We start from the raw sequence: 9,564 nt of genomic DNA on the forward strand, positions 1-9,564 counted from the left end.
GGTTTCCTTACCTATAAAAGGAAGGGTTTGTTGCCTCTACAGGTCCCTTAGAAGTTCAGAGGTGGCAGTCACGCCCCTAAGGGCCAGTTTGAGTTGGGCCTTGAAGGATAGGCCGGAAGAAGTGAGGAGGGGAAGAGTGACTCAGCTTCAGGGAAGCCCACACATTCCCTGGGTTCCCTGAGGAAGCACCTGCTCCGAAGAAATCTCTGAAGCCACTGTTGCCTGTGTTTCCAGACTTGACTGGAGTTTAGGCCTCAGATGAGTCTTTTCCTGGCTGGTTTTGACCCTCACTTTTCTTTTCCTTCCTGGCTCCAAAGGGGGGGTCATGGGACCAAAGCTGCACCTCCCTGGATGGGGATGCCCAGGGCACCAGGCTCCTCTGTCCCTGCCTGTGCCCTCTCCCAGGACCCTGGGTGGGTGGAGTTTGCAAGGCTTCTCTGGCCCTGCCAGGGAGCCATATAACTAGAGGCCCACAGTGGGGCCAAGAGCTAGGGACTGGATAGACCAGGAGCTGTGGGATGTGGCAAAAGGACAGTGATACTTCTCATTCATACTTGGACGCCTGGCTCAGCACAGGCCCTGGCACCTGGTAGGCCCTCAGGAAATGTATGTGGAGTGAGTAGATGTGTTCCTTCCAGTGGCACTAAACACCCGGGCCCCCTTCACTTGCTCTCTCTTCTCCAGCCCCACCCAGCCTGGTGAAGAGAGCCAGGTAGGAGCCAGGGCCACAGGCACAGGCCCCTTTCCTGGCGTCATACAGAATTTCCCTGTGGACCAAGAATTTTCCCTTGTCTAGATCAAATGCCACCCCCGCCGACCACCACCTCACAGGGCCTCCATATCCCACCCCTTCTCCCCCCACCCCCACCAGCTAGACCCCCTAAGCCAGGGGGGTCTTGTTTCCAGGGCATGCTTGCATCCATTCAGCACATTTCATGTTAGCTGCCATTTGCCTTCGACCCTCACTGGACTGTGAGTTCCGTGAGGACAGATCCGGATCTTCCTCTTTTTTGAATCTCTCCCCAGCTCAGCCTTAGTACCCTCCCTGGCATGTAGTAGGCCCTTAGTAAAAACTACTGAAGGAAGCCAAATCCTGACCTGCCCCAAGCTCCCAGGCAGATAGCCTGAGAGACTCAGACCCCTGTCCCTCCCTGCACCAAAAGCCAGTTAATAGAAGATTTTAATGGAAGCTGTCTATGACTTTGTATCTCTTCTTCTTTTTTTTTTCTTCTTTTTTTCCCCCTACCTTTGATACATTCCAGAAAACTGATTTCACAGCTAAGCTGGATTTTCTTGCCTGGCATCTCATATTGATTTTCCCCTGCAGGGCTAGAAACTACATTCCACAGGCCTATGTGTGAGACAAGCCAGGTTTTTCTACAGATTTGCAAAGCCACAGTCGAGAGGCCTCAGTCCCCACTGAGGCTCCGCCACAGTTCATTGATCCCAAACAGGTCCCTGTCCTTCCCTCCACCACACCCAACGTTCCTCACCTGTGATATAACAGGAGTTTAACTTTTGGGCTTTTTCTTCCAATGCAAACTGACATAGACGATTGAACTGTGGAACAGATAGAAGGTCACCGTGAGGAAGCAGGGGTAGGAGGAAAAGGGCAGGACCCCTGCTTGCCCCTCACACCCCAGAGGTCCCCTGTGGCTCCCCTGAGCTCAGTTAGAAGGTCACATATGGCCTTTCTCTTTCTTTTTTTGTTTTGTTTTGTTTTAATTATTTTTTGAGAGAAAGAGAAAGAGAGAGAATAAGCGCGGGAGGGGCAGTGAGAAAGAGGGACTGAGGATCCCAAGCAGGCTCTGTGCTGACATCAGAGACCCTGATGTGGGGCTCAAACTCACAAACCATGAGATCATGACCTGAGTTGAAGTCGGATGCTTAACTGACAGCCATCCAGGTGCCCCTGGCCTTTGTCTTTCTTAAATTTTTGTTTTCTAAAAGGTTCAAATAATGCCAGGAGTAACCATTGTCATTTGGTGGGGGACTTAACTAGCCCTCTCTGTGCATTGACTTATGTAAATTATATGCACTCATAGGAACAGCTTGTTTGGCTTGCTTTCTGTCTTTTATACAAACGGGATCATACCATATACATTTTTCTGCAGCTTGCTTTTTTCCTTGGGAATAAGTCTTAGAATTCTCTCTGCATCAGCACAAACAGTTGAATGTCATTCTTGATAACTGCCGCCTGGCGTTCTGTAATAAAGATGTGACACATCATTTGGCCATTTCACTTGTGATGGACACTAGTTGTTTTCTATTTTTCGCTGTTACAAACAACACTGAAAAGAAAATTCCGGATCAGACCTCTTAATACTCAGGGCCAGCGTTTCCCTCGGGTGGGTGCCTCAAAGAGGAATTTCCTGGCCAAAGGGCGGGCACATTTTACATTGCAACAACTGTTTTGGAATGCCTCCCAAAGTGGCTGGACCTGGTCACGTGGGCACTCCCAGCGGTGAGTCCCACCTTCCCACACCCCTGCCAGTGTTTGATACCACTTGTCACAGTTTGTGCCAGCCTGAGCCCGTGGTGCTTTGGACCCTGGCACTTGCAGCCTTCAAAGCCTCATGGTTTTCTGCGCTGTTCCCTCGCAACTCCAGGAAGGAGGAGAACACGCGGAGCCTGCTGAACGACAAGCGGGAGGTGGTGGCACAGCGGCAGCGCTACGAGCAGTACAGCGTGGTGGTGGAGGAGGTAGGTGGCCCCAGGCCGTTGGGCCTTCGCCGGGTGGGGGAGAATTGGCCAGCCCTGGGCCCCTCGGCCCCACACTTCTGCTGTTGCAGGTGCCGCTGCAGCCAGGTGAGGGCCTGCCCTATCGAGGGGATGACTATGAGGACGAGTACGATGACACGTACGATGGCAACCAGGTGGGCGCCAACGATGCTGACTCGGATGATGAGCTCATCAGCCGCAGGTGAGGCCGCAGGGCAGCTAGAGGGCGGAATCCCAGGGGCACAGCGATTCTCCCAAAGCCTCTTGTGTACACAGCTGGGGAGACCAAGGCCCTGATTACGCGAGCAAGTCAGTGGTAGAACCAGGGCCCAAACCGAGGCCTCTTGAGTCCTGGTCCACTGCTCCCTCCACCCCCAGCCACTCCCTTGGCCATTTGGCCCAACCCATCCTGAGTGGGGCAGCATTAATTTGGTTTCAGGCAGTCATTTTACATTGTTCTTTTTAACTGCAGAAAACTCTCCCCAATGGAACCTTACAGAGATTTCCCAATGCAGATAAAAGCAGAGCTGCCCCAGCTCTGGCTAAGCCCCCATATCAGACTCTGGTACCCTCAGAGGGTCCGGGGACTGGAACAAAGCTGGCTTGAAAAGCACTTTGTTTTTTTTCCAGCTGCCTGAGCCCATCCCCATCGTGACAGCCCCCTCTCACCCAGCCTGATTCCCTCCTCCCTGAGGCTCCCTCTCCAGGTTTAATCTAGTCTTTGATCTCACTTTCTCTCTAAACCCTCAGGCCCTTCACCATCCCTCAGGTGCTGAGAACCAAAGTGCCTGGAGAAGGGCAGGAAGAGGACGAAGAGGAGGAGGAGGAGGAGGCTGAGGACGAGGCTCCCAAGGTACCTCATTGGCAGGTGGCAGATGAAGGGGAGGGTGTGGTTCTGAAGGGCAGACTGGGAGCACCGTGCCCCTACTTGCCTGCAGCTGGCTTTCAGGCAGCCCCAGCATCCCTGCCCAGGAGAAGAGGGGCTCCTTCAAGCCTGAGATGCCCACTTGGAGAGTTGCTGGCTTAGAACTCCCCTCCACTACTCAGTGGAGGCTCAGGGGCCAAGCCTTTGAGCTGCTGGGTTCATGAGGCCCAGGAGCCTGGGGGCTGAGAGAGGGGCAGGCAGTTCTTGGCCACCATGCTCAGGATGCCAGTTCTTAAAGTCACAGAGGTGTTAGAGCCCAAGGGCCCTTGGAGGTCGTCTGGGCTGGTGGGTTTGCAAATTGTATTTTTTAGCAGCTGAACTTTTTCTTCAAATGAAATCTTAATTAGAACCTCAACATATGAAACAGATAAGGGCGGGATTGCTCAGCTTGAACCCGAGTGGCACCCTGGGACCCCTGTATCCCCTCATGCCCTCCCACCAGGGTGACAAATTCAGATGTGTCCAGGCCAGGCTACCAGCATAAACGAGTAGTGGGTCCTGATGGAGACTGTGACTAGTGGAACAGAAGTACACATACCCTCTGCCCAAAGGGCTCCTCAGCATAAATGTAGGCCTAGGGCTTCCAGGGCTTTCCCTTCTTCCCAGGCAAGAGGTCAGCCTGGATTTTTATGTAAAATCTTCCAGTTTTCAAGTGTTATCAGTTGTACGTGTGTGCGTGTGCGTGTGTGTGTGTGTGTGTGTGTGTGTGTGTTAACAGTACAGGCCACCAAGAGCTATCTGTGGTCCTTAGGCCACAGTTTTTCCTGCTGCTAGTCTAGTCTCCTTTGCTTGTTGACCCCTCCCCCTCCAAAAAAATAGTCTTTGAGAGAAGGTACTCCCTTGGGGCGCCTGGGTGGCTCAGTCGGTTAAGCATCCAACTCTTGATCTCAGCTTAGGTCATGATCTCACAGTTTGAGAGTTCAAGCACCACATCAGGCTCTGTGCTGATGGCACAGAGTCTGCTTGGGATTCTTTCTCTTCCCCCCACCTTCTGTCTCTTGCTCTCCCCCCAATACATAAATAAAAACTTTAAAAAAAAGAGTGGGTACTCCCATAGCACGTTGGTGGTGGTGCTAGAGTGAGGACGAGTCAGCTCCCAGGGGCAGCTTTCTTGGCTTTCAAGACCCCATGTGGCCTCTCATGGTGGCCATCTTGGCCTGACCCCCATTTGTCATCCATGCTCCAACTATGGTCCACTCGCCCCATCATGCCTATGCAGGAAGCCTCAGTCCCTTTAGCTGCCTCCCCATCACAAAAGAGGTGGGAGGGACGGAGGAGAGAGGCTTCAAATGGAAACCTTGGACCAAGCAAGGGCATCTCCTTCTAGGGCATCACCCTGCCATAGCCTGGCGTTCCCCCACTCCTAGCATTGAGGCATCAACAAGATCCAGTCAGGCACAGCCTCACCACAGCTTTGGGAAATAGAGAGGCTCATGACTCTAGATTTTTTTTCTCCCTTCCCCTCCACAGCCTGACCATTTTGTGCAGGACCCAGCGGTGCTGCGGGAGAAAGCAGAAGCCAGGCGCATGGCCTTCCTTGCCAGGAAGGGGTGAGCATTTTAAAGCGCTGTTTCTGGTGGGAGGGGACCCATATGGGAAGGGCTCAGCCAACCACCTAGGAAGCCCACACGTAAACCCTGAGTGCTTTACATGTATCAATTTAACCCTCACAACAGCCCTGTGAAGTAGCCACTGTTATCATTATCCTTACTTTACAGAGGAAGAAACAGGCCCATCCCCATCCCTAAGCCCTCCTCTCCTTATTGTGGGCTGTGGTCAACCCACAGCGGGTCCTTCCCTCAGCCAGGGACCCATCCAGAGGCAAGGCTCAGAGAAGAGAATTCACTAGACAGACACAGGACTGGCCAAAATCCCCACAGCCCTGCCCTTGCTGGTCTCCATTTCTTCTCTCACTGGAAGCTGGGACATGGGTTTCCTGGCCCAAGCCGTGTGTTCTTTCCCAGAGACCTCTGAGAAAGGCAGTGAGCTCTTCCCATCTCACTGGGTTGTTCTTCCCTCAGGTACCGGCACGACAGCTCCACGGCAGTGGCCGGCAGCCCCCGGGGCCACGGGCAGAACCGTGAGACAACCCAGGAACGCAGGAAGAAGGAAGCCAACAAGGCGACGCGAGCCAACCATAACCGGAGAACCATGGCTGACCGCAAAAGAAGCAAAGGCATGATTCCATCCTGAGGCCGCCATGGCAGGGCCAGCCGGGAGGCAGCGGCACCAGACCTGCTGGGCTGAGTTACCATAGCCTTGGGTCTCCTCACCAGTTGGCCTCCTGCCAGGGCCCCAAGTTCAACTCCACCCCTCAACAGCCTCAGCTTTGCAGCCCCTGAGAAGGCCGTCTCGTCGTCCACCAGCCTGCCGTGAGCGCCTTCTTGCAGAACACACAGTGCCTTATCCCACAGCGGAAGAACCCCTGGGGCAGGAAGAACCCTGCCAGCAGGCAAAAGGGATGGGGACAGAGCCCCAAGGCAAGCCCCACAAACCTCGTGCAGCAAGACACCACTTCTCTTTTACCCCGGACGGCAGGAAACCTGTAAATTTAAAAAACAAAAACAAAAAAGGCCTGCAAATAAAATTTTTGACCCTTTCAAGCAATGATCCATGATGTGCCCATGGCCCGCTCCCCCTGTATCCCATTCTTCAGTGACGGCCACCATCAGGAGAGCAAGAAAGCTGGATGATCACCCGCTCTTCTCATCAGCCTTTGGCACTTGCGTCTCATTGTAACCCCTCCTGATGTTGCCCTGCTTTGCCGTGTGGTCCTGAGCACATCACTCCCTTGAGTATCCAGTCCCTGCTCGTGGAAGGAAGAGATAAAGGTGTGAGGTCCTGTGGTCCTTCAGTACCCTCTCGTTCAGTCCCTGCGACCTCCACCCAGGGAGGTAGGTACTATTTTCCTAGTGTAGGTGAGGTATAGGTGAGGAAGGTGAGGCACTGAGAGCTGAAGCTGCCTGCCCAGGCAACAGCTAGGAAGTAGGAGAACAGGGATTAGACCCTCAGTCTGACCCCTGGTCTTTATAGGGTCCTAGACCCCCATAAGTGGTATCATCACCGTCTCTTAGCTGACTCGAGGACGCCTTTCCAGTAACAGCCAAAACCTGAGCTTGGTACTTCCTGGTTGTGTGTACACTCCATCAAATCCTCCAAAATCAGGGGGTCAGAGACCAGAAGACACAAATGAGGATGTCACTGCCAAGCCCTGTTGGGGTCCAACTAGGACTTGGACCTAGTTCCTCAAAACCTCCTCCCGGTGTGTGTGGGGGGGGTGGTGGGCAGGCAGTTGGTTCACAGTGTGGCAGCAGCTGGCAGGCATCCTGATTCCCACCTCCCCCTCACCACCCCCCCCAGAACACTGCCAATCAACAGAGGCAGTGGGGTATTTGCTGGCCTGATCCTACCCAGCCTAGCCTGGAGTCCATCCATGGATCCAGGCCCCTGCCCAGCTGGACCTTGACAAATCACCGTAGATGCTTGTGCAATTTATTTGCACGTGGGTAGGATGAGTGTCTGGAGCAGCCAGGCAGACAAGCACTTGACGAATTGGTTTTGTTAGGTCAGCTGCACAAGTGAAAATCAATAGCAATTCCTCTGAGCCGCACCAGTTCTCCTGGTGCATTTGAGATGCAGAGCGGAGATGGGAGTGGTGTCTTCCCCTCGAGCTGCTGAATTAGGTGAGATCAGGCTGGGGGTCAGCCATTCTGACAGGCAGCAGGAAGACTCTGTTTCCTCCCAGAGGCATTTGCCAGGGACCATAGAGGCAAGAGTCATTTGTTTTCTCTCTCCCTGAGCTCCTCAGACCTAGCTCTTGTTCCTGGAGCAAGGTGAGGTGAGTCGGGGGAGCTCTGGGCTTTTCCTACCTTACTTGTTACGGTTCACACAGCCCCTCTCACCTTCATTTTGTCATACGTAGCTCCTGACCGCTTGGAGCGGTGTTCAAGCCTCCTACTGGCATCCTGGTTTAAAGGATTTGAGAAGACAATTTGTCAAATTTCCCAGAATGTACTGCTAGGTCAAACTGGATCTCCCTTGAAGAATTGTGTTCTTTCTCATTTCAGATCTTGAGGGCACCCTTTCAGGGATGCTTTGCAAACACCTCACTCAGGATCATCCAGAACAGTGCTGGTCGGCACACCCCTTCACCTCTCAGGGCCTCAGTTTTCCCATCTGCAAAGTGGGTATATTGGTCCAGGTGAATGGTTTCCACCTGGTGCCAATTAAATCCTCTGAGGAGGCCCCAAGGTTTAAGATGAGCAATGGCACAAGTGTTACAAGTGAGGTGGGATGGGAGTCTGAACCCTGCTCACTTGATCACTGGGCCCCATCACCCCACTACTCCTAAGCAGGAATTTCTAAGTGCCTTCTCTACACCCTGTTAGAGAACATGACTATCACAGGCATTTCCTAGGAAGCTTGTACGACCTAGTGCCTCCAAGAGGACTTAGGACTTTGAGTGTCTTTGTTTCTAGCTCATGAGTGGCAATGATGGCAGACATGTTTGTTTGAACAGTGCTTCTGTGCCTCTGTGAGATAGGTAGGGCAGAGCCTGTCGTTGATAAGAAGGGACCTGGGAGCCCAGGGAGGGCAATGAACTTGTCCAAAGCCCATGGCAAGTTAGCAGCAGAGCCTGGATGCAGATCCTTTTTGAGTTCCAGGTGCAGTCTGGAAAAGGAAGTGATTGGCAAGAACCTGCCTGTCCCTGTCACACTGGGAGCTTGGGCTAAATAACACAGGGAAGGAAACAAACAAAACACAAAAGTAAACCCACCAAAAATGCAAGGGGGTGGTTATAGAGCCCCCTTCTTTAAAATGATGTCAATGAACTCTTAATAGCAATGTAAAAAACTAAATATTGACAAATAAGTTGTTTGAGTTTTTTTTGAAGAGAATAAATTGGATGGTAATGCATCATGATTGTGAAAATATTTTTTAAAAATTTGAATACAGACCGGGGCGCCTGGGTGGCGCGGTCGGTTGAGCGTCCAACTTCAGCCAGGTCACGATCTCGCCGTCCGTGGGTTCGGGCCCCGCGTCGGGCTCTGGGCTGATGGCTTGGAGCCTGGAGCCTGTTTCCGATTCTGTGTCTCCCTCTCTCTCTGCCCCTCCCCCGTTCATGCTCTGTCTCTCTCTGTCCCAGGGGTAAATGAGCGTTGAAAAAAAAAAAAAAATTTTTTTTTTTTTAAAATTTGAATACAGACCAAGTCTGGAAAGGAATGTGCATAAATGAAAATGATGGTAAGACCATGATATTTGTAATGAGAATAAAAGCACTTACTGAGTACTTACCATGACTAGAGTATCTGCTGGGCGCTTTCCTTATGTTACCTTGTTTGATTCTCACAAGGTAGGTACAGAGGAGAAAATCAAGGTCAGAGAGGGTAGGTGACCTGCCTAACGTCCCACATTTGGCAGGTGACCAAGGAGGGATTCAGTCCCAGGATTGTCTCCTAAAGCCCATGCTCTTAACCCCTAAACCACATGCCATTCCTTTCTTGCCCCCACATCCTTATCCTTGTTACTGCTGTTGCTACAAAGGAGAAAATAACAAGTCAAATAGCTGCAGAACAGGAGGATGGGAAGTCCCGTTTTGTCAGGCCAGGTTGATGGGACTCCACTAGTATGCACGCTCCACCATTGGACACTGTCAGATCTCAGATGTCCTGCTGCATTTTTTTCCACTTTTTGTTTTCAGATCCGTGCATCCTTTCCTCTGTGTGTCCAGTCTGCCATTGAGCCCACTGAATGATTCTTCATTTTTATGTCCAGTCCCTCTCCAGGGGAAGCAGAGAAAAGGCTGGGAGTGGAGCTCTCTCATCTAAGAGGAGAGCAGCAGAGCCCGAGGGGCACTGAGGCCAGGGAGGGGGCCAAGAGGCCAGGGCCAAACGCTCCAGGGTGGATAAGGAAGAAGG

General features: G+C 52.4%; 1 protein-coding gene across 2 annotated transcripts in view; it reads left to right on the forward strand.

Moving 5' to 3' along the window:
• The window catches only part of ASCC2 (activating signal cointegrator 1 complex subunit 2), a 42,877-nt gene extending 34,314 nt beyond the window's left edge, over positions 1–8,563 (forward strand). For both annotated transcript variants that reach the window (XM_043557953.1, XM_043557952.1), the window contains 5 exons: positions 2,610–2,703; positions 2,793–2,923; positions 3,472–3,574; positions 5,117–5,196; positions 5,668–8,563. In XM_043557953.1, coding sequence (XP_043413888.1) covers positions 2,610–2,703; positions 2,793–2,923; positions 3,472–3,574; positions 5,117–5,196; positions 5,668–5,839 — 580 coding nt within the window. In that variant the 3' untranslated portion in view covers positions 5,840–8,563. The remainder of the gene's footprint in view (positions 1–2,609; positions 2,704–2,792; positions 2,924–3,471; positions 3,575–5,116; positions 5,197–5,667) is intronic.
• The last annotated feature ends 1,001 nt before the right edge of the window (positions 8,564–9,564 follow it).

This window comes from Prionailurus bengalensis, chromosome D3 (genome assembly GCF_016509475.1).
Source record: "Prionailurus bengalensis isolate Pbe53 chromosome D3, Fcat_Pben_1.1_paternal_pri, whole genome shotgun sequence".
Taxonomy (NCBI): domain Eukaryota; kingdom Metazoa; phylum Chordata; class Mammalia; order Carnivora; family Felidae; genus Prionailurus; species Prionailurus bengalensis.